The sequence below is a fragment of the Cuculus canorus genome, chromosome 34 (genome assembly GCF_017976375.1).
Source record: "Cuculus canorus isolate bCucCan1 chromosome 34, bCucCan1.pri, whole genome shotgun sequence".
Classification (NCBI taxonomy): domain Eukaryota; kingdom Metazoa; phylum Chordata; class Aves; order Cuculiformes; family Cuculidae; genus Cuculus; species Cuculus canorus.
Window position 1 is genome coordinate 938,217 of NC_071434.1, and position 23,610 is coordinate 961,826.

General features: G+C 59.9%; 1 protein-coding gene across 1 annotated transcript in view; it reads left to right on the forward strand.

Moving 5' to 3' along the window:
* The first annotated feature begins 606 nt into the window (after positions 1-606).
* Positions 607-23,610, forward strand: part of LOC128849872 (neurexin-2-like) — a 100,719-nt gene continuing 77,715 nt past the window's right edge. The window contains 6 exon segments of the mRNA XM_054052539.1: positions 607-2,435; positions 7,387-7,407; positions 11,232-11,261; positions 12,191-12,256; positions 15,423-15,724; positions 19,378-19,401. Coding sequence (XP_053908514.1) covers positions 686-2,435; positions 7,387-7,407; positions 11,232-11,261; positions 12,191-12,256; positions 15,423-15,724; positions 19,378-19,401 — 2,193 coding nt within the window. The 5' untranslated portion in view covers positions 607-685.

The window sequence follows — 23,610 nt, forward strand, 5'->3', positions numbered from 1 at the left end:
AGCGGCCTGGTTAGATGTGGGGGTCCACCAGGGCCCCACCACCATCCGTGGCCCCGGGGCTCGTCTGGAGACCAAGGTCAGCCAAGGCCACGCGGCCAACCGCGGCTCCAAGGTCAACCAAGGTCACTCAGCCGGGCTCGACCGGGAGGACCACCGAGACTCTACGGCCAAGCAGGTGTCCACGACCCATCTGGAGATCAAGGTCAACCGAGGCCCTGCGGTCCATCAGGTTCTGAAGATCCACCACGACGCCACGACCAACCGAACCTGTGAGGACCACCTGGAGCCCGAGGTCAACCAATGCCCCATGGCCCACCTGGAGCCCGAAGTCAACCAACGCCCCATGGCCCACCTGGAGCCCGAGGTCAACCAACACCCCATGGCCCACCTGGAGCCCGAGGTCGACCAAGGCCTCATGGCTTGTCTAGACTTGAAGGTCCACCAAGACCCCACGGCCAACGGGACCCCCAAGGACCACCTGGAGCCCAAGGTCAACCAAGGCCTCAAAGCCCACCTGGAGCCCGAGGTCACCCAAGGCCTGATGGCTTGCGTAGACTTGAAGGTCCACCGAGACCCCACGGACGATGGGACCCCCATGGCCAACCGGACCCCCAAGGCCCACCTGGAGCCCAAGGTCAACCAAGGCCTCAAGGCCCACCTGGAGCCAGAGGTCACCCAAGGCCTCATGGCTCGCGTAGACTTGAAGGTCCCCCGAGACCCCGCGGCCACCGGGACCCCCAAGGCCCACCTGGAGCCCAAGGTCAACCAAGGCCTCAAGGCCCACCTGGAACTCAAGGTCAACCATGGCCTCAAGGCCCACCTGGAACCCAAGGTCAACCAAGGCCTCAAGGCCCACCTGGAACCCAAGGTCACCCAAGGCCCGATGGCTCATCTGGACTTGAAGGTCCTCCGAGACCCCACGGCCAATGGGACCCCCGAGGCCCACCTGGAACCCAAGGTCAACCAAGGCCTCAAGGCCCTCCTGGAGCCCGAGGTCAACCAAGGCCTCGTGACCCACCCAGAGCCCGAGGTCACCCAAGGCCTGATGGCTTGCGTAGACTTGAAGGTCCACAGAGACCCCAAGGCCACCGGGACCCCCGAGGCCCACCTGGAGCCCAAAGTCACCCAAGGCCTCAAGGCCCACCTGGAACCCGAGGTCAACCAAGGCCTCAAGGCCCACCTGGAGCCCAAGGTCACCCAAGGCCTCAAGGCCCACCTGGAGCCCAAAGTCAACCATGGCCTCAAGGCCCACCCGGAGCCAGAGGTCACCCAAGGCCTCATGGCTCGCGTAGACTTGAAGGTCCCCCGAGACCCCGCGGCCAATGGGACCCCCAAGGCCCACCTGGAGCCCAAGGCCCACCTGGAGCCCAAGGTCAACCAAGGCCTCATGACCCACCTGGAGCCCAAGGTCAACCAAGGCCTCATGACCCACCTGGAGCCCAAGGTCAACCAAGGCCTCAAGGCCCACCTGGAGCCCAAGGTCAACCAAGGCCTCATGACCCACCTGGAGCCTGAGGTCACCCAAGGCCTCAAGGCCCACCTGGAGCCTGAGGTCACCCAAGGCCTCAAGGCCCACCTGGAGCCTGAGGTCAACCAGTGCCCCATGGCTCATCTGGACTTGAAGGTCCCCCAGGACCCCCGGTCTCTCCTGGCCCCGCGGTTCCTCGGAGCCGGCCGCCGCCGCCTGGAGCCGGGGACGCCGCGAGGCCCTCTGTGTCACCCCGTCCCGTTGGGCGCCCCCCTGGCTTTGGTGCTGCTGAGCGTGGGGTCCCTCCTGGTGGCGTCGGCGTCGGGGGCGGCGCTGGAGTTCGGGGGGGCTCCGGGGCAGTGGGCGCGGTACGGGCGATGGACGCCGGGCCTCGGCGCCCAACTCAGCTTCAGCCTCAAAACCAACGTCTCGCGGGCGTTGGTGCTCTACTTGGACGACGGTGGGAACTGCGACTTCTTGGAGCTGTCGGTGGCCGAAGGGCGACTGCGGCTCCGCTTCGCCATCGCCTGCGCCGAACCGGCCACGGTGACGGCGCCGCCGGTGGTGAGCGACGGGCGGTGGCACATGGTGCTCGTCAGCCGCGACGGCCGCCAGGCGGCGCTGGCGGTGGACGGGGAGACGCGGGCGGGCAGCGTCCGCTCCAAGCGCGCCGAGATGGCGGTGCTGAGCGACCTCTTCGTAGGGGGGATCCCCCCCGACGTCCGCCTCTCGGCGCTGACGCTCAGCACCGTCAAGTACGAAGCGCCCTTCCAAGGTTGGATGGCCAACCTCAAGGTGGGCGACGCGCCGGCGGCGCTCTTGGGCGCTCAGGGGGTGCGCGGCGACGGCGACGAGCGCTGCGCGCGACACCCGCCCTGCGCCCACGGCGGACGCTGCACCCTGCGCCGAGGAGAGCCGCGATGCGACTGCGACGGCACCGGCTACCGCGGGCCCTTCTGCTCCGAAGGTGAGCGCGGCCGAAAACGGGGGGGGGGGGGGACGTGCGGGATGGGGTTCCACCATGGCTTTGGGTCTTCTTGGCGTTGGGCGTCTCCATGGCACCGGGAGACTCCATGGAGTTGGGTTTCTCCATGGCTTTGGGTCTCTCCATGACGTTGGGTGTCTCCATGGCACCGGGAGTCTCCATGGCGTTGGGTGTCTCCATGGCGTTGGGTCTCTCCATGGCGTTGGGTCTCTCCATGGCGTTGGGTGTCTCCATGGCTTTGTGTCTCCATGGCGTTGGGTCTCTCCATGGCGTTGGGTCTCTCCATGGCGTTGGGTCTCTCCATGGCATTTGGTGTCCATGACATTGGGTCTCTCCATGGCTTTGGGTGTCTCCATGGCGTTGGGTGTCTCCATGGCATTGGGTGTCTCCATGGCGTTGGGTCTCTCCATGGCGTTGGGTGTCTCCATGGCGTTGGGTCTCTCCATGGCGTTGGGTGTCTCCATGGCATTGGGTGTCTCCATGGCGTTGGGTCTCTCCATGGCATTGGGTGTCTCCATGGCGTTGGGTGTCTCCATGACGTTGGGTTCCTCCATGGCTTTGTGTCTCCATGGTGTTGGGCGTCTCCATGTCCTTGTGTTTCTCCATCTCTTGGGCTCCTCGTGGTGTTGAAGGTCTCCATAGCATTGGGTATCTCCATGGCATTGGGTCTCTCCATGGCATTGGGTGTCTCCATGGCACCACATGGCCTTGTGTTTCTCCATCTCTTGGTGTCCTCTTGATGTTGGGCACCTTCATGGGTATCTCCATGTATTGGGTGTCTCCATGGCATTGGGTCTCTCCATGGCGTTGAGCATCTTCATGGCATTGGGCATCTCCATGTCCTTGCGTTCCACCACCTCTTGGGCTCCTCGTGGTGTTGGGTGTCTCCATGGCGTTGGGTGTCTCCATGGCATTGGGTGTCTCCATGACGTTGGGTTCCTCCATGGCTTTGTGTCTCCACGGCGTTGGGTGTCTCCATGGCGTTGGGTGTCTCCATGTCCTTGTGTTTCTCCACCTCTTGGGCTCCTCATGGTGTTGAAGGTCTCCATGGCATTGGGTCTCTCCATGGTGTTGGGTCTCTCCATGGCGTTGGCTCTCTCCATGGCGTTGGGTCTCTCCATGGCGTTGGGTGTCTCCATGGCGTTGGGTCTCTCCATGGCGTTGGGTCTCTCCATGGCGTTGGGTGTCTCCATGGCTTTGTGTCTCCATGGCTTTGTGTCTCCATGGCGTTGGGTGTCTCCATGGCGTTGGGTGTCTCCATGGCGTTGGGTCTCTCCATGGCGTTGGGTGTCTCCATGGCGTTGGGTGTCTCCATGGCGTTGGGTCTCTCCATGGCTTTGGGTCTCTCCATGGCGTTGGGTGTCTCCATGGCGTTGGGTCTCTCCATGGCGTTGGGTGTCTCCATAGCGTTGGGTGTCTCCATGGCGTTGGGTCTCTCCATGGCGTTGGGTCTCTCCATGGCGTTGGGTTCCTCCATGGCTTTGTGTCTCCATGACGTTGGGTGTCTCCATGGCATTGGGCATCTCCATGGCGTTGGGCATCTCCATGTCCTTGTGTTTCTCCACCTCTTGGGCTCCTCATGGTGCTGAAGGTCTCCATAGCATTGGGTCTCTCCATAGCGTTTGGTCTCTCCATGACGTTGGGTATCTCCATGGCTTTGGGTGTCTCCATGGCTTTGTGTCTCCATGGCGTTGGGTCTCTCCATCTCATGTCCTCTTCTCTTCGTGTCTCCATCTCCTCGTGTCTTATCATTGGGTTTCTCCACCTCTTGAGCTCCTCTTGGTGTCCTCGTGCCCTCACACACCCTCCTGTCCCCATGTTCTCCTGTCCCCACGTCCTCAGCTCTTTGTGTCCTTGAGTTTCTCCACATCTTGAGCTTCTTTTGGTGTCCTCGTGCCCTCTTACACCCTCGTGTCCTCCTCTCCCCACGTTCTCGAGTCCCCACACCCTCGTGTCTCCATCTCCTCGTGTCTCATCATTGGGTTTCTCCACCTCTTGGGCTCCTCTTGATGTCCTCATGCCCTCACACACCCTCGTGTCTCCATCTCCCCGTGTCCCCATGTTCTTGAGTCTCGTCATTGGGTTTCTCCACCTCTTGAGCTTCTCTTGGTGTCCTCGTGCCCTTTCACACCCTCGTGTCCCCGTGTCCTCCTGTCCCCACACCCTCGTGTCCTCTTCTCTTCATGACTCCACCTCCTCGTGTCTCATCATTGAGTTTCTCCACCTCTTGAGCTCCTCTTGGTGTCCTCGTGCCCTCATACTTCTTCGTGTCCCCACGTCCTCAGGTCTTCCTGTCCTTGAGGTTCTCCACCTCTTTTGGGCTCCTCTTGGTGCCCTCGTGCCCTTTCACACTCTCGTGTCCTCCTGTCCCCATGTTCTCGTGTCTCCACACTCTCATGTCTCCATCTCCTCGTGTCTCATCATTGGGTTTCTCCACCTCTTGGGCTCCTCTTGGTGTCCTCGTGCCCTCACACACCCTCCTGTCCCATCTCTCCATCTCCTCGTGTCCCCACGTTCTCAGGTCTTTGTGTCCTTGAGTTTCTCCACCTCTTTTGGGCTCCTCTTGGTGTCCTCGTGCCCTCATACTTCCTCGTGTCCCCATGTTCTCGTGTCCCCATGTTCTCCTGTCCCCATCTCCTCGTGTCCCCATCTCCTCGTGTCCCCATGTTCTCAGGTCTTTGTGTCATTGGGTTTCTCCACATCTGTTGGCCTTCTCTTGGTGCCCTCGTGCCCTCTCACACCCTCGTGTCCTCCTGTCCCCACCTTCTCGACTCCCCACACTCTCCTGTCCCCACCTCCTCGTGTCTCATCATTGGGTTTCTCCACCTCTTTTGGGCTCCTCTTGGTGTCCTCGTGCCCTCACACACCCTCGTGTCCCCGTGTCCTCGTGTCCCCACACCCTCCTGTCCCCATGTTCTCCTGTCCCCATCTCCTCGTGTCCCCACGTCCTCAGGTCTTTGTGTCCTTGAGTTTCTCCACCTCTTGAGCTCCTCTTGGTGTCCTCGTGCCCTCACACACCCTCCTGTCCCCATGTTCTCCTGTCCCCATCTCCTCGTGTCCCCACGTCCTCAGCTCTTCCTGTCCTTGAGTTTCTCCACCTCTTTTGGGCTCCTCTTGGTGTCCTCGTGCCCTCTCACACCCTCGTGTCCTCCATCCTCGTGTCCTTGCACGTCCTCGTGTCTCCATCTTCTGTCCCCCTCCCTCGTGTCCCCCCTTTGTGTCCCCCCCACCATGTCCCCCCCCATGTCCCCCCCCCCGTTGACCCCCATGGGCGTTGCCATGGTGACAGTATCCCTCCCCCCCCCCCCCCCCGTTGCCATGGCGCCCCCGGGGCGGGTTGACCTGTTGGCCAGGCCGGTTGCCATGGAGACGCCCGGGGCCGCCCGTTGCCATGGCAACAGCTGCTGCTGCTGCTGCTGCGGCCATGGGGGCTCCTCCCGCCGCGTCCTTGAGGGGGGACGGGGGGGGAACGGGGGGCGATGGGGGGCACGGGGGGGGCACGGGGACATGGGGGCACGAGGATATGGGGGCACGAGGAGATGGGGACACGAGGAGATGGGGGGACACGAGGAGATGGGGGACACGGGGGAGATGGGGGGACACGGGGGAGATGGGGGGGCACGAAGAGATGGGGGGGACACGAGGAGATGGGGGGACACGAGGAGAGGGGGACACGAGGAGATGGGGACACGAGGAGATGGGGGACACGAGGACATGGGGGGACACGAGGAGATGGGGGGGACACGAGGAGATGGGGGACACGAGGAGATGGGACACGAGGAGAGGGGGGGACACGAGGAGATGGGGACACGAGGAGATGGGGGGACACGAGGAGATGGGGGACACGAGGAGATGGGGACACGAGGAGATGGGGACACGAGGAGATGGGGGGGACACGAGGAGATGGGGGGGCACGAGGAGATGGGGACACGAGGAGATGGGGGGACACGAGGAGATGGGGGCACGAGGAGATGGGGGGGCACGAGGAGATGGGGACACGAGGAGATGGGGACAGGAGGAGATGGGGGGGACACGAGGAGATGGGGACACGAGGAGATGGGGACAGGAGGAGATGGGGACACGAGGAGATGGGGGACACGAGGAGATGGGGGGACACGAGGAGATGGGGACACGAGGAGATGGGGGGACACGAGGAGATGGGGGGACACGAGGAGATGGGGGACACGAGGAGATGGGGGGACACGAGGAGATGGGGGGGCACGAGGAGATGGGGGGACACGAGGAGATGGGGGGGCACGAGGAGATGGGGACACGAGGAGATGGGGGGACACGAGGAGATGGGGGGGCACGAGGAGATGGGGGACACGAGGAGATGGGGGGACACGAGGAGATGGGGGGGCACGAGGAGATGGGGGGGCACGAGGAGATGGGGACACGAGGAGATGGGGGACACGAGGAGATGGGGGACACGAGGAGATGGGGGGACACGAGGAGATGGGGACACGAGGAGATGGGGGGACACGAGGAGATGGGGGACACGAGGAGATGGGGGACACGAGGAGATGGGGGGACACGAGGAGATGGGGGACACGAGGAGATGGGGACACGAGGAGATGGGGGGACACGAGGAGATGGGGGACACGAGGAGATGGGGACACGAGGAGATGGGGGGACACGAGGAGATGGGGGGACACGAGGAGATGGGGGGCACAAAGGGACACGAGGGGGCACGAGGGGACACGAGGGGGCACAAGAGGACACGAGGGGGCACGAGGGGGTACGAGGGGACACGAAGGGACACGAGGGGCGTGAGGGGGCATGAGGGGACACGAGGGGGCACGAGGGGACACGAGGGGGCACGAGGGGCGTGAGGGGACACGAGGGGGCACGAGGGGGCACAAGGGGACACGAGGGGGCACGAGGGGGCACGAGGGTCTCACTCACCACTGCCCTTTCCCTCCACTGCCCTCAGAGGAGGAACCCGCGCTGGAAGGTGAGTGGGCGTGCAAGGGCCGTGCAAGGGCCGTGCGAGGGGCGTGTGAGGGGTGGGAGGGGGGTGAGCGTGCAAGGGGAGGGGTGTCCACAGCCCAACACCACCACGCACGGAGCCGGGGGGGACGCGAAGGGCCCACAGCAGTCGTGCAAGGGGCGTGCAAGGCTTGTGCAAAGGACCCGGGGGTGGGGGTGCAAGGCCTCAGCGGGCGTGCGAGGCTCGGAGGGCACCAGGCCTCGTGCAGGGCTCGGTGCTTGTGCAAGGCTTCGTGCAAGGCCTCAGGCCCCGCCCCTTCTGCTCACGTGATGTCATCCTATGCAAATGAGGGGCGTGCAAGGCACGGGGAGGGCGGAAGGGGAGGGCTTTGCACGAGGATCACACCAGGAGGAGGATCTGCATCGCACGAGGGGTGTGCGACACGCCGGAGGGGGAGAGCCTTGCACGAGGGGCGTGCGAGGAGCGGGGGGGTCGCACAAGGGGGGGTGCCAGGAGGTGGTTTGCACGAGAGGGTGTGTGTCGCACGAGGAGGGGGAGCGGATCGCACCTTGCACGAGGGACGTGCAAGGAGCAGGGATTTTGCACAAGGGGGTGTGCCAGGAGGTGGTTTGCACGAGGATCGTGCGTCGCACGAGGAGGGGGAGCAGAGAGGGCCTCTCACGAGGAGCATGTGTTACACGAGGATCGTGCATCGCACGAGGAGGGGGAGCAGGGTGGGCCTTGCATGAGGATCATGAGTCGCACGAGGAAGGGGAGCAGAGTGGGCCTTGCACGAGGATCGTGCGTTGCACGAGGAGGGGGAGCAGGGTGGGCCTTTGCACGAGGACCGTGCGTCGCACGAGGAGGCGGAGCGGATGGTGCGTGGCACGAGGGCCGTGCGAGGAGAGGTTTGCCCGCGCGGGGGGGGTTCGAGGCAGCGTTGCACGACGCTCGTGCAAAGGGTGGGGGAGGGGTCCCCGCGCGAGGCTCCCCTCCCCCTCCCCCTCCCCCCCCCCCGGTGTCTCCATCCCCTCCCCTCCCCCCCCCCCCCCGTTTTGCCCCCCCTCCCCCCACCCCCGGGGGGGGTGAAACCCGCGGGAAGGGGGGGGGTGGGGGAGGGGCGGAGCTGCCCCGGCCCCTCCCCCCCCCTCCTGCCTTCCCGCCCCTCCCCCACCCCAATGGCATCGCCGATGTCGTCACAAGCGCGGAGTTTGTGACGGGGACCGCGGTGACGTCACTTCTCTCCCCTCCCCCTCTGTCCCCTCCCCCTTTGTCCCCTCCCCCTCTTTGTCCCCTCCCCCTTTGTCCCCTCCCCCCCTTTTGTCCCCTCCCCCCTTGTCCCCTCCCCCCACTGTCCCCTCCCCCCTTGTCCCCTCCCCCCACTGTCCCCTCCCCCTTTGTCCTCTCCTCCCCTTTGTCCCTCCCCCTCTGTCCCCTCCCCCCTTGTCCCCTCCCCCCCTCTGTCCCCTCCCCCTTTGTCCCCTCCCCCCCTTTGTCCCCTCCCCATTTGTCCCCTCCCCCCGTCCCCTCCCCCTTTGTCCCCTCCCCCCTTTGTCCCCTCCCCCCCTTTGTCCCCTCCCCCTTTGTCCCCTCCCCCTCTGTCTCCTCCCCCTTTGTCCCCTCCCCCTTTGCCCCTCCCCCATCCCCTCACCCCTCTGTCCCCTCCCCCCTTGTCCCCTCCCCCTTTGCTCCTCCCCCTTTTTGTCCCCTCCCCCTTTGTCCCCTCCCCCCTTTGTCCCCTCCCCCCTCTGTCCCCTCCCCCTTTGTCCCCTCCCCCCTTGTCCCCTCCCCCTCTTTGTCCCCTCCCCCTTTGTCCCCTCCCCCTCTTTGTCCCCTCCCCCCCTTTGTCCCCTCCCCCCTTTGTCCCCACCCCCCATTGTCCCCTCCCCCTTTGTCCCCTCCCCCCTTGTCCCCTCCCCCCTGTCCTCTCCCCCCTTTGTCCCCTCCCCCTTTCTCACCCCTCCCCTTTTGGCCCCTCCCTTTTGGCCCCTCACCTTTTGGCCCCTCCCCCTTTGTCCCCTCCCCCCATGTCCCGTCCCCTTTGGCCCCTCCCCCTTTCTCATCCCTCCCCCTTTGTCCCCTCCCCCTTTGGCCCCTCCCCCTTTTGACCCCTTTTCACCTTTTTCCACCTCTTTGAACTTTCTTTTGGGGTCATTTCTCCCCATTTTGGCCCTTTTTGCTCTCGGCCTTCGTTTTGGGTTCAAAAATGGGGCTTTGAGCGCTTTCGTTATTTCCCCTTTTCAATCATTTCCCCTTTTTTCCCTTCATTTCCCCCTTTTTCCCCTCATTTCCCCTTTTTTCCCTTCATTTCCCTTTTTTTCCTCATTTCCCCATTTTTCTCACCCCCTTCTTCCTATTTTTTGACCCAAATCTCTCCATTTTTTGCTTCCTTTTTCCCTACTTTTCCCAATTTTCCTTTTTTTCCTTCTGCATTTGAGGTTTTTCCCCCCTTTTCCCCCCCTTTTCCCACTCTTTTCCCCTTTCCCCGAGTCCCTCTGCTTTTTGCCGTCCCTTTCACTTTTTTGCCCCATTTACCCCTTCTCCTCCACTTCCTTTCCCTTTCCCGTCCTTTTTTCCCATTACTTTCACCTTTTTCACCCATTTTCCCCATTTCCCTTTCCTCTTTTTCCCTGATTTCACCTTTTTTGCCCCATTTTGCCCCGTTTCCCCTTTCCCTTTCCTTCCTCCCCCTTTCCTCCCTTTTCCTTTCGCCCCTTTCCCTTTTTTCCCCATTTCCCCCTTTCCCTTTCCCCCATTTTCCCTTTTCCTCCTTTTTTTCCCCATTTTCACTTTCTTTGCTCCATTTCCCCCCAATTTCCATTTCTTTCCTTTTCCCTTTTCCCATCACTTTCTCCCCCCTTCCCCCCCTTTGCCCGTTTTCCCCTCTTTTCCCCCATTATTTCCCCCCTTTTCCCCATTTCCCTCATTCCCCCTCTTTTCCCCCTTCCCCCTTTTGCCTCTTTTCTCCATTTCCCCCCGTTTTCCCCATTTTCCCTTCTTTTGCCCCCATTTCCCCCGTTTCCCCCTTCCCCCCTTTTCCCCCAATTTCCGCCTTTTCCCCCTTCCCCCTTTTCCCCCCCTTTTCCCCCTTTTTGCCTGTTCCCCCCTTTTCTCCCTCTTTTCCCCCTTTTCCCCCTCTTTCCCCTCCGTTTCCTCCCCGTTTCCCCCTCTTCCCCCCTTTTTCTCCATTTCCCCCCATTTCCCCCTGTTTCCCCCTCTTTTCCCCTGATTTCCCCCCCCTTTCCCCCCATTTCCCCCCCTTTCCCCCCGTTTCCCCCTTTCCCCCCCCTTTTCCCCCTCATTTCCCCTCTTTTCCTCTCATTCCCCTTTTTTCCCCCTCTTTTCCCCCTTTTCCCTCTCTTTTCCCCCTTTCCCCCCTTTTCCTTCTATTCCCCCCTTCCCCCCTTTTCCCCCCAATTTCCCCCCCTTTCCCCCCCCTTCCCCTCCTTCCCCCCCCGTTTCCCCCCCGTTTCCCCCCCGTTTCCCCCCTGTTTCCCCCCGTTTCCCCCCCATTTCCCCCCCGTTTCCACCCCCGTTTCCCCCCCTTTTCCCCTCCTTCCCCCCCTTTCCCCCCTTCCCCCTCCCCGTTTCCCGCCCGTTTCCCCCTCTTCCCCCTCTTTTCCCCCCCCGTTTCCCCCCCTTCCCCCCTTTTCCCCCTCTTCCTCCCATTTCCCCCCCGTTTCCCCCCCGTTTCCCGCCCTTTTCCCTCCTTTTCCCCCCGTTCCCCCCCCTTCCCCCCCGTTTCCCCCCCTTTCCCCCCCTGTTCCCCCCCCTTTCCCCCCCTTTCCCCCCCCGTTTCCCGCCCGTTTCCCGCCCGTTTCCGCTCTTCTCGCCCCATTTCCGCTCAGGCCCCGCCCACCTGCGCGAGCCCGGATCAGGTAACGTTCGCCCCTCCCCCTCCCCCGTGACGTCACCGCCATCTTCACCGCCGCCATCGCCGTCACCGCCATCGCCATCGACGCCACCGCCATCGCCCCTCCCCCGCGCTGAGCCTCGTGCGACACCGGGGGGGGAGGGGGAGGGGGAGGGGGAGGGGCGGCCCCTTGCACGGGGGGGGGGAGGGGACACGAGTGAGTGTGCAAGGGTGGCGCCTTCCCTTGTACGAGGACCCCAGTGAGTGTGCAAGGGTGGCCCCTCCCCTCGCACGAGGGCCTCTCGCACGGGGACCTGAGCGAGTGTGCAAGGCGGTGTCACTCCCCTTGCACGAGGACCCGAGTGAGTGTGCAAGGGCGGCGCCCCCCTCGCACGAGGGCCTCTCGCATTGGGACCCGAGTGAGTGTGCAAGGGCGGCCCCTCCTCTCGCACGAGGGCCTCTCTCACAGGGACCCAAGTGAGTGTGCAAGGGCAGTGCCCCCCTCGCACAAGGACCCGAGTGAGTGTGCAAGGGCAGCTCCTCCCCTCGCACGAGGGCCTCTCACACAGGGACCCGAGCGAGTGTGCAAAGCCATCCGGGTGGGTGTGCAAAGGCAGCTCGAGGGCACAACGGTGCCCTGAGCGTGCAAGAGACCCCCCTTGCACACCCACATCCTTGCACAAGGACCCGTGCAAGCGCAGCCCCCTCGCACGAGGACCCATGTGAGTGTGCGAGCGCATCGCCTTGCACGCGCAGGACCCCCTTGCACAGACGCCCCCCCCGTGCAGGGTGCACACGCGCTCCGCCCTCCCCCCCTTTGCACGCAGCTCGTCCCTTCGCACGCGCTCGTGCCAGGCCGGCTGCCCCTCCCCTCCCCCCCTCCTCCTCGTCGTCGGGGCACGCCCGGACCTGCGCACACTTGTGCACACGCGTGTGACGCCGCCCCTCCCCCAGGGCCTGCGGAGGTCGCCGAGGGCGTTCCCGGCCGCGGCGCCGGAGAGATCCAGCAGGCGGCGAAAGGTCAGTGGCCCTCGTGCAAAGGCCTCGTGCAAAGGCCTCGTGCGAAGAACCGCCCCCACCTGGAGGGCCGCGGGGAGGGCTTCCTCGCACGAGAGCGCAGCGCAGCGTCCCCGTGCGACGGCCTCGGGCGAGGGACACACCGCCACGTCCCCTCCCAATGGCCTCGTGCGACCGCCTCGTGCGAAGGCCCCGTTAGAAGAACCTCATTAGAAGGTCCCCATTGCTATGTCCCCATGGGAAGAACCTCGTTAGAAGGTCCCCATAGTGACGTCCCCACCTCAGGCCCTACAATGAGGTCCATTGCAATGTCCCCATGGGAAGAACCCCATTAGAAGGTCCCCATTGCGATATCCCCATGTCAAGAACCTCCTTGGAAGGTCCCCATCGTGACGTCCCCACCTCAGCCCCTACAATGAGGTCCATTGCAATGTCCAATGTCCCCATGACCAGAACCTCTTTGGAAGGTCCCCATTGCAATATCTCCATGTCAAGAGCCTCCTTGGAAGGTCCCCATTGTGGTGTCCCCATTAAGAACCTCATTAGAAGGTCCCCATTGCAATATCCCCATGTCAAGAACCTCTTTAGAAGGTCCCCATCGTGACGTCACTGCCTCAGTCCCTACAATGAGGTCCATTGTGATGTCCAATGTCCCCATGAGAAGAACCCCATTAGAAGGTCCCCATTGCGATGTCCCCATGACGAGAACCTCGTTGGAAGGTCCCCATCGTGATGTCCCCACCTCAGCCCCTACAATGAGGTCCATTGCAATGTCCCCATGACAAGAACCTCTTTGGAAGATCCCCATTGCGATATCTCCATGTCAAGAGCCTCCTTGGAAGGTCCCCATTGTGGTGTCCCCACCTCAGCCCCTACAATGAGGTCCATTGTGATGTCCAACATCCCAATGTGAAGAACTTCTTTGGAAGGTCCCCATCGTGACGTCCCCACCTCAGCCCCTACAATGAGGTCCATTGCAATGTCCCCATGACAAGAACCTCTTTGGAAGGTCCCCATGGTGACGTCCCCATGTGAAGAACCTCTTTGGAAGGTCCCCATGGTGACGTCCCCATGACAATAACCCCTTTGGAAGGTCCCCATGGTGACGTCCCCATGTGAAGAACCCCTTTGGAAGGTCCCCATGGTGACGTCCCCACCTCAGCCCCTACAATGAGGTCTATTGCAATGTCCCCATGATGATAACCCCTTTGGAAGGTCCCCATGGTGACGTCCCCATGACAATAACCTCTTTGGAAGGTCCCCATCGTGACGTCCCCATGACAATAACCCCTTTGGAAGGTCCCCATCGTGACGTCCCCATGTGCAGAACCCCTTTGAAAGGTCCCCATGGTGACGTCCCCACCTCAGCCCCTACAATGAGGTCCATTGCGATGTCCCCATGTGAAGAACCTCTTTGGAAGGTCCCCATGGTGACGTCCCCATGACAATAACCTCTTTGGAAGGTCCCCATTGTGACGTCCCCATGTGAAGAACCCCTTTGGAAGGTCCCCATGATGACGTCCCCACCTCAGCCCCTACAATGAGGTCTATTGCGATGTCCCCATGTGAAGAACCTCTTTGGAAGGTCCCCATGGTGACGTCCCCACCTCAGCCCCTACAATGAGGTCTATTGCAATGTCCCCATGATGATAACCCCTTTGGAAGGTCCCCATGGTGACGTCCCCATGACAATAACCTCTTTGGAAGGTCCCCATGGTGACGTCCCCATGTGAAGAACCCCTTTGGAAGGTCCCCATGGTGACGTCCCCACCTCAAGCCCTACAATGAGGTCCATTGCAATGTCCAACACCCTCATGAGAAGAACCCCTTTGGAAGGTCCCCATGGTGACGTCCCCATGTGAAGAACCCCTTTGGAAGGTCCCCATGGTGACGTCCCCATGTGAAGAACCCCTTTGGAAGGTCCCCATGGTGACGTCCCCACCTCAGCCCCTACAATGAGGTCTATTGCGATGTCCCCATGTGAAGAACCTCTTTGGAAGGTCCCCATGGTGACGTCCCCATGACAATAACCCCTTTGGAAGGTCCCCATCGTGACGTCCCCATGTGAAGAACCCCTTTGGAAGGTCCCCATCGTGATGTCCCCACCTCAGCCCCTACAATGAGGTCCATTGCGATGTCCCCATGTGAAGAACCCCATTGGAAGGTTCCCATGGTGACGTCCCCATGACAATAACCCCTTTGGAAGGTCCCCATCGTGACGTCCCCATGTGAAGAACCCCTTTGGAAGGTCCCCATGGTGACGTCCCCACCTCAGCCCCTACAATGAGGTCCATTGCAATGTCCCCATGACAAGAACCTCTTTGGAAGGTCCCCATTGAGATGTCCCCATGGGAAGAACCTCTTTGGAAGGTCCCCATCGTGACGTCCCCATGACAATAACCTCTTTGGAAGGTCCCCATGGTGACGTCCCCACCTCAGCCCCTACAATGAGGTCCATTGCGATGTCCCCATGAGAAGAACCTCATTAGAAGGTCCCCATTGCGATGTCCCCATGGGAAGAACCTCATTAGAAGGTCCCCATTGAGATGTCCCCATGGGAAGAACCTCCTTAGAAGGTCCCCATCGTGACGTCCCCACCTCAGCCCCTACAATGAGGTCTGTTGCAATGTCCCCATGTGAAGAACCTCTTTGGAAGGTCCCCATCGTGACGTCCCCATGACCAGAACCTCATTAGAAGATCCCCATTGAGATGTCCCCATGGGAAGAACCTCTTTGGAAGATCCCCATGGTGACGTCCCCACCTCAGCCCCTACAATGAGGTCCATTACGATGAGGTCCATTACGATCCCCATGTCAAGAACCCCATTGGAAGGTCCCCATCGTGACGTCCCCACCTCAGCCCCTACAATGAGGTCCATTGCAATGTCCCCATGTGAAGAACCCCTTTGGAAGGTCCCCATGGTGACGTCCCCATGACAATAACCTCTTTGGAAGGTCCCCATCGTGACATCCCCATGATGATAACCCCTTTGGAAGGTCCCCATGGTGACGTCCCCACCTCAGCCCCTACAATGAGTTCCATTACGATGAGGTCCATTACGATCCCCATGTGAAGAACCCCTTTGGAAGGTCCCCATGGTGACGTCCCCACCACGTCCCCCAATCCCCTCCCGAGGTTGTCCCCGCTGACGCGTGGCCCTCCCCGCAGGCCGGGACGAGTACGTGGCCACCTTCAAGGGCAACGAGTTCTTCTGCTACGATTTGTCGCACAACCCCATCCAGAGCAGCACCGATGAGTTGACGTTGTCCTTCCGGACGTTGCAGCGGAACGGTCTTCTCCTCCACACGGGGAAGTCGGCCGATTACGTCAACCTCTCGCTGAAGAGCGGCGCCGTCTGGTTGGTCATCAACCTGGGCTCGGGCGCCTTCGAGGCGCTGGTGGAGCCCGTCAACGGCAAGTTCAACGACAACGACTGGCACGACATCCGCGTCACCCGCAACCTGCGACAGGTAGGGCCACTGGGGCGACTGGGAGCACTGGGAGCACTGGGAGGGGCGGGGGGGACCACCAGGAGGGGTGGGAGGCGTTGGTCAACTGCGTGATGGGAGGTGGTGGACACGTTGGTCAACCACCCAATGGAGATGGTGGAGGCGTTGGTCAACTGCGTGATGGGAGGTGGTGGACACGTTGGTCAACCACCCAATGGAGATGGTGGAGGCGTTGGTCAACTGCGTGATGGGAGGTGGTGGACACATTGGTCAACCACCCAATGGAGATGGTGGAGGTATTGGTCAACCACCCAATGGGAGGAGTTGATCGTCTTGGTCAGTCACCCAATGGGATGAGATGAGTGTCTTGATCAATCACCCAATGGAGATGGTGGAGGCGTTGGTCAATCACCCAACAGGAGGTGGTGGACGCATTGGTCAACCACTCAATGGAAGGAGTTGATCGTTTTGGTCAATCACCCAATGGGAGGTGGTGGATGCGTTGTTCAACCACTCAATGGAGGAGTTGAGTGTCTTGGTCAACCACCCAATGGAGATGGTGGAGGTGTTGGTCAACTACTCAATGGGAGGAGTTGATCGTCTTGGTCAATCACCCAATGGGAGGTGGTGGACACGTTGGTCAATGACTCAATGGGAGGTGGTGGACACGTTGGTCAATCACCCAATGGGAGGTGGTGGACATCTCAGTCAATCACCCAACTGGGAGCACTGGTTCCTTGGTCCCTCCCAAACTGGGAGCACTGGGAGCACTGGGAGGGGCGGGGGGGACCTCCCAGGAGGGGCGGGAGGCGTTGGTCAACTGCGTGATGGGAGGAGTTGAGTGTCTTGGTCAACCACCCAATGGAGATGGTGGAGGCGTTGGTCAATCACCCAATGGAGATGGTGGACGCATTGGTCAATCACCCAATGGGAGATGGTGGATGTGTTGGTCAATGACTCAATGGAGGAGTTGAGTGTCTTGGTCAACCACCCAATGGAGATGGTGGAGGCGTTGGTCAACCACCCAATAGGAGGAGTTGATCATCTTGGTCAACTACTCAATGGGAGGTGGTGGACACGTTGGTCAACCACTCAATGGGAGGAGTTGATTGTCTTGGTCAATCACCCAATGGGAGGTGGTGGACACGTTGGTCAACCACTCAATGGAAGGAGTTGGGGGTCTTGATCAACCACCCAATGGAGATGGTGGAGGTGTTGGTCAACTACTCAATGGGAGGAGTTGATCGTCTTGGTCAACCAGCCAACAGGAGGTGGTGGACGCGTTGGTCAACCGCTCAATGTGAGATGGTGGATGTGTTGGTCAACCACTCTATGGAGGAGTTGAGTGTCTTGGTCAACCACCCAATGGGAGATGGTGGACAGGTTGGTCAACCACCCAATAGGAGGAGTTGATCATCTTGGTCAACCGCCCAATGGGAGGTGGTGGATGCGTTGGTCAACCACTCAATGGGAGGAGTTGATTGTCTTGGTCAATCACCCAATGGGAGGTGGTGGACACGTTGGTCAACCACTCAATGGAAGGAGTTGGGGGTCTTGATCAACCACCCAATGGAGATGGTGGATGCGTTGGTCAACCACTCAACAGGAGGTGGTGGGCACGTTGGTCAGTCACCTAATGGGAGGTGGTGGACACGTTGGTCAACAACTCAATGGGAGGTGGTGGATGCGTTGGTCAACCACTCAATGGAAGGAGTTGATCGTCTTGGTCAACCGCCCAATGGGAGGTGGTGGACACGTTGGTCAACTACTCAATGGGAGGTGGTGGACACATTGGTGGACACGTTGGTCAATCACCCAATGGAGATGGTGGACGCGTTGGTCAACCACTCAATGGAAGGAGTTGGGGGTCTTGATCAACCACTCAATGGAGATGGTGGACACATTGGTCAATGACTCAACGGGAGGAGTTGAGTGTCTTGGTCAACCGCCCAATGGGAGGTGGTGGACATCTCAGTCAATCACCCAACTGGGAGCACTGGTTCCTCGGTCCCTCCCAAACTGGGAGCACTGGTTCCTCAGTCCCCCCAAACTGGGAGCACTGGTTCCTTGATGTCTCCCAAACTGGGAACACTGATCCCTCCCAAACTGGGAGCACTGGTTCCTCCCAAACTGGGAACACTGGTCCCTCAGTCCATCCCAAACTGGGAGCACTGGTCTCCCCCAAACTGGGAACACTGGTCCCCCCTGAACTGGGAGCCCTGCTTACTCAGTCTCCCCCAAACTGGGAGCACTGGTTCCCCCCAAACTGGGAGCACTGGTTCCTCGGTCTCTCCCGAACTGGGAGCACTGGTCCCTCCCCAAACTGGGAGCACTGGTTCCTTGCTCTCCCCACAAACTGGGAGCACTGGTCCCTCCCCAAACTGGGAGCACTGGTTCCTCGCTCCCCCCCAAACTGGGAGCACTGGTTCCTTGCTATCTCCCCCCAAACTGGGAGCACTGGTCCCCCCAAACTGGGAGCACTGGTTCCCCCCAAACTGGGAACACTGGTTCCTCGCTCCCCCCCAAACTGGGAGCATTGATTCCCCCCAAACTGGGAGCACTGGTTCCTCGCTCCCCCCCAAACTGGGAGCACTGGTTCCTTGCTATCTCCCCCCAAACTGGGAGCACTGGTCCCCCCAAACTGGGAGCACTGGTTCCCCCCAAACTGGGAGCACTGTTTCCTCGCTCCCCCCCAAACTGGGAGCACTGGTTCCCCCCAAACTGGGAGCACTGGTTCCTCGCTCCCCCCCAAACTGGGAGCACTGGTTCCTCGCTCCCCCCCCAAACTGGGAACACTGGTGCCCCCCAAACTGGGAGCACTGTTTCCTTGCTCCCCCCCAAACTGGGAGCACTGGTCCCCCCCAAACTGGGAGCACTGTTTCCTTGGTCCCCCCAAACTGGGAGCACTGGTTCCTCAGTCCCCCCCAAACTGGGAACACTGGTTCCCCCCAAACTGGGAGCACTGTTTCCTCGCTCCCCCCCAAACTGGGAGCACTGGTCCCCCCCCAAACTGGGAGCACTGTTTCCTCGCTCCCCCCCCCAAACTGGGAGCACTGTTTCCTCGCTCCCCCCCCAAACTGGGAACACTGGTTCCCCCCAAACTGGGAGCACTGTTTCCTCGCTCCCCCCCCAAACTGGGAGCACTGGTTCCCTCCAAACTGGGAGCACTGGTTCCTCTCTCCCTCCCCTAACTGGGAGCACTGGTGCCCCCCCAAACTGGGAGCACTGGTTGCCCCCAAACTGTGAGCACTGGTGGGTCACTGGGTGCTATGTTTTTTGGGGGGGGGGGGGGTCTCTTTCCCCCCCCACCGCCCCCAACCCCCCCCCCCTTCTTAACCATTCTCTGCTTTCTCTCCTCAAGGTGGGCGCAGCCCCTCCCCCCTCCTCGTGCAACACCCCCTCCCCCCTCCTCGTGCAACGCCCCCTCCTCGTGCAAACCCCCCCCCATGTGTGCGCGTGCCACTAACACGCTTCCCGCCGCCTCGGGGCCCCCCCTACTAACTCCCCCCCCCCCCCCTTTATCCCCCCCCCCTAATAACTAATCCTTTGGGGGGGCCCCAACCCCCCGACACCCCCCCCCTCCGTCCATCGCCCCCCCCAAAAGCGCCGATGGCGGTGCGGAAATGTCACTGTTGTGTTGTGTTCTGTGCTCTCTCCGCTCGCTCCGGGCTCAGCACGCGGGGATCGGACACGCTATGGTAAACAAACTGCATTACCTGGTAGTTATCTCTCTCTCTTCTTACTCTCTGCCTTCGCCGTCGGCCCCTCCGCCCCCGTTTTGGGGTGAATTCCCGGGATTTTGGGGGCCCAATCGGATGCCACCGTCCCCGTACGCAGCAGCGCAACCGCAGCTCCCGGGGGGGCCAAAAAAAACACCCAAACCAAAACCAAATACCCCTTTCAATTGATTTGGCCCCAAAAATCCTTCCTGGGAGGGGGAATGGAGAAGGTGGGGGGGGGGGTTGAGGGAATTTTGGGGGGAATTCGTGGGATTTTGGGCAATTTGGTGCCCTCTCCCCCCGTAGACAGGCGACGCTCAGATCCCCGATGCCAAAAAACAACAGATTTTGCCCCCCAAAACCAACAGATTTTGCCCCAAAATCCTTTCTGGGGTTATATTTTTCCTCAAGGAGAAGGTGTGGGGGTTTACCTCACGTTTTGGGGTGAATTCTTGGGATTTTGGGCAATTTGGTGCCCTCTCCCCCCATAGACAGCTGAGCCTCAGCTCCCCAAAGCCAAAAACCAACAGATTTTGCCCCAAAAGTCCTTCTCAGGGGTTAAATTTTTCCTCAAGGAGAAGGTGTGAGGTTTCACTCTCCCTATTTTGGGGTGAATTCTTGCGATTTTGGGCAATTTGGTGCCCTCTCCCCCCGTAGACAGCTGAGCCTCAGCTCCCCAATACCAAAACCCAACCTTTTTCACCCCAAAAGTCCTTCTCAGGGGTTGAATTTTTCCTCAAGGCGAAGGCGTGGGGTCTCACTCTCCCAGTTTTGGGGTGAATTCTTGGCCTTTTGGGCAATTTGGTGCCACCATCCCCGGACGCAGCGGAGCCTCATGTCCTCCATTCCCAAACTCAGCTGATTTTCCCCCAAAATGACCCCTTTTAGGCTGTTTTTTTTCGCAGCGGGGCAGATGTGGGGCCCATTTCCCTCCAGTTTGAGGTGAATTCTTGGGATTTTAGTCCATTTTTGCCCCTCTTTTTCAGGCAATGAGGTCACAGCTCCCCGACCCCCCCAAACCAGCTGCTTTCCCCCCAAAATCCTGCCCCTGAGGGCTCTGTTTTTCCATAGAGGAGTTGCTATGAGGTCTCCCTCTCCATTTTGGGGCAATTTCTTGCCCTTTTGGTCCATTTTACACCCCCTCCCCCCCCCCGGCAGCCAAAGGCCTCGACTCCCCGACACCAAACTGCTGCTTTTTCCCCCCCCAAAACCCCATCTTGGGAGTGTGGGTGTTCGCTGGGAGAAGGGGAGAGGAAGGATTTTTTGGGGGTTCCCCCTCCCCAAATTGAGGACGGAAACGGCGTTTTCAGGACAAAGCTGCCCCCCCCCCCCCCATCCGCCAGCGCAGGCAGCGGGGACCCCCCCCCTCCCCGGCCCCCCAACTTTTGGGCCCGCTGCCTGCGCCACAGCCCTCGCACGGCTTCGCACGCCCTCGCACGCCCTCGCACGCCCTTGCACGCCCTTGCACGCTCACTAACACTGTGACCCCCCCCACACCTTCCCCCCTCCTTCCTCCCTCCTCCTCCTCTTCACCCTCCCCCCCCCACCCATGGGTGCTGCCGGCGGAGCGCCGGGGCCGGCTGGCGTGCAAGGGGTGTGCAAGGTGGGTGTGCAAGGGGGTGCACGAGTGTGTGGTGCTGATGATTCCACGCCGGAAGGATGCGATCATCCAGAGGGATCCGGACAAGATGGAGATGTGGGGCTGGAGGCTCAATAAGGCCAAGGATGAGGTCCTACCCTCGAGTTGGGGCGATTTCAGTCCAGGATGGAGGAGGATGGAGAAGGCGTTGGAGAAGCTCTACAGGAGCGCTCGGAGCCCAGAAACCATCCGTGTCCTGGGCTGCATCCAGGCAGGGAGAGAGGGGATCTGCTCCTCTGCGAGACCTCGTCTGGAGGGATGGATCCAAGTCTGGAATCCTCAAGAGAAGAAGGAGATGGAGCTGTCGGAACGGGTGCAGAGGAAGCTCCGAGGATGCTCCGAGGGCTGAAGCACCTTCTGTGTGAGGAAAGGCTGAGAGAGTTGGGGTTGTTCAGCCCGGAGAAGGCTCCGAGGAGAACTGGAGAGGCTCTGGGAACGCTGTTCATAAAGGCTTGGAGCGATGGGATGAGTGGGAATGGGGGATGAGCTGGAGAGGCGCGGGTTTAAAATGGACATCGGGAGGAATCGCTTCACTCTGAGGATGGGGAGGCGCTGGAATGGGTTTCCCAGAGCAGTGGCGGCCGCTCCGTCCCTGGAGGGGCTCACGGATGGATGGATGGGAGCTCAGGGGTTGGATGGAGCCCCTGAGACAGCGAGAGGCGAAGCTGCCCGTGGCGGGAGGAGAGGGGATTGGGGGGTGGGCTTTGGGCCCCACTCCATAGTGCTGCGAGTGAGGCAGAAAGTGGTGGTTTGGCGCAGTTGGAGGGGAAATCGGAGAAGATTTGAGGTAAAAGTTGGAGTTTGGGGGAGTTTGAGGAGAGGTCTGAGGAGATTTGTGGTGAAAGTTGTGGATTTGAGGGGCATTTGGGGTAAAAATTGGCTTTTTGGGGTAGTTTGTGGGGGATTGAGGCAGAAAGTGGTGGTTTGGGGCAGTTGGAGGGGAAACCTGAGAAGATTTGAGGTAAAAGTTGGAGTTTGGGGGAGTTTAAAGATAGCTCTGAGGAGATTTGTGGTGAAAGTTGGGGGTTTGGGGGCATTTGAGGTAAAAATGATATTTTTTGGGGTAGTTTGTGGGGGATTGGGGCAGAAAGTGGTGGTTTGGGGAGGTTAGAGGGGAAATATGAGAAGATTTGAGGTAAAAGTTGGAGTTTTGGGGAGTTTGAGGAGAGCTCTGAGGAGATTTGGGATGAAAGTTGGGGGTTTGGGGGGATTTGAGGTAAAAATGATATTTTTTGGGTAGATTGTGGGGGATTGGGGCAGAAAGTGGTGGTTTGGGGCGGTTGGAGGGGAAATGTGAGAAGATTTGAGGTAAAAGTTGGAGTTTGGGGGAGTTTGAGGAGAGCTCTGAGGAGATCTGTGGTGAAAGTTGGGGGTTTGGGGGGATTTGAGGTAAAAATGATATTTTTTGGGGTGGATTGTGGGGGATTGAGGCAGAAAGTGGTGGTTTGGGGAAGTTGGAGGGGAAATGTGAGAAGATTTGAGGTAAAAGTTGGAGTTTGGGGGAGTTTGAGGAGAGCTCTGAGGAGATTTGTGGTGGAAGTTGCGGGTTTGGGGGCATTTGGGGTGAAAATCACAGTTTTGGGGAGTCTATGAGGGGTTTTGAGGCAAAAAAGGTGCATTTTTGGGAAGTTTGATGGGAATTTTGAGAAATAATGAGGTAAAAGTGCCTCTTTCAGGGAGTTTGTGAAAGAAATTTGAGGTAAAAAATACATTTTGGGCAGTTTGTGAGGGGATTTGGTGTAAAAAACCACATTTTGGAGCAGCTTGAGGGGTAATTTAAGAAGGTTTGAGGTGAAAGTCGTGGTTTGGAGGAGTTTGGGGAGGGCTTTGAGGATATTTGAGGTGAAAGCTGTGTTCTTTGGGGCTGTTTGTGAGGGGATTTGTGGTGAAAGCCATACTTTGGGGAGTGGGAGGTGTTTGAGGATATTTGAGGTGAAAGCCGTGTTTTTGGGGGGCTGTTTGTGAGAGGATTTGGGGCGAAAGCCATAGTTTTGGGGAGTGGGAGTTGTTTGAGGATATTTGAGGTGAAAGCGGTGGTTTTGGGGGGTATTTGTGAAGGGATTTGGGGTGAAAGCCACAGCTTTAGGGAGTGGGAGTTGTTTGAGGATATTTGAGGTGAAAGCTGTGTTTTTTGGGGGGTATTTGTGAGGGGATTTGGGGCGAAAGCCATAGTTTTAGGGAGTGGGAGTTGTTTGAGGATATTTGAGGTGAAAGCTGTGGTTTTTGGGGGTATTTGTGAGGGGATTTGGGGCAAAAGCCACAGTTTTAGGGAGTAGGAATTGTTTGAGGATATTTGAGGTGAAAGCTGTGTTTTTTGGGGCTGTTTGCGAGGGGATTTGGGGCGAAAGCCATAGTTTTAGGGAGTGGGAGTTGTTTGAGGATATTTGAGGTGAAAACTGTGGGGTTTTTGGGGGGTGTTTGTGAGGGGATTTGTGGCAAAAGCCATAGTTTGGGGAGTGGGAGTTGTTTGAGGATATTTGAGGTGAAAGCTGTGGTTTTTGGGGCTGTTTGCGAGGGGATTTGGGGCGAAAGCCATAGTTTTAGGGAGT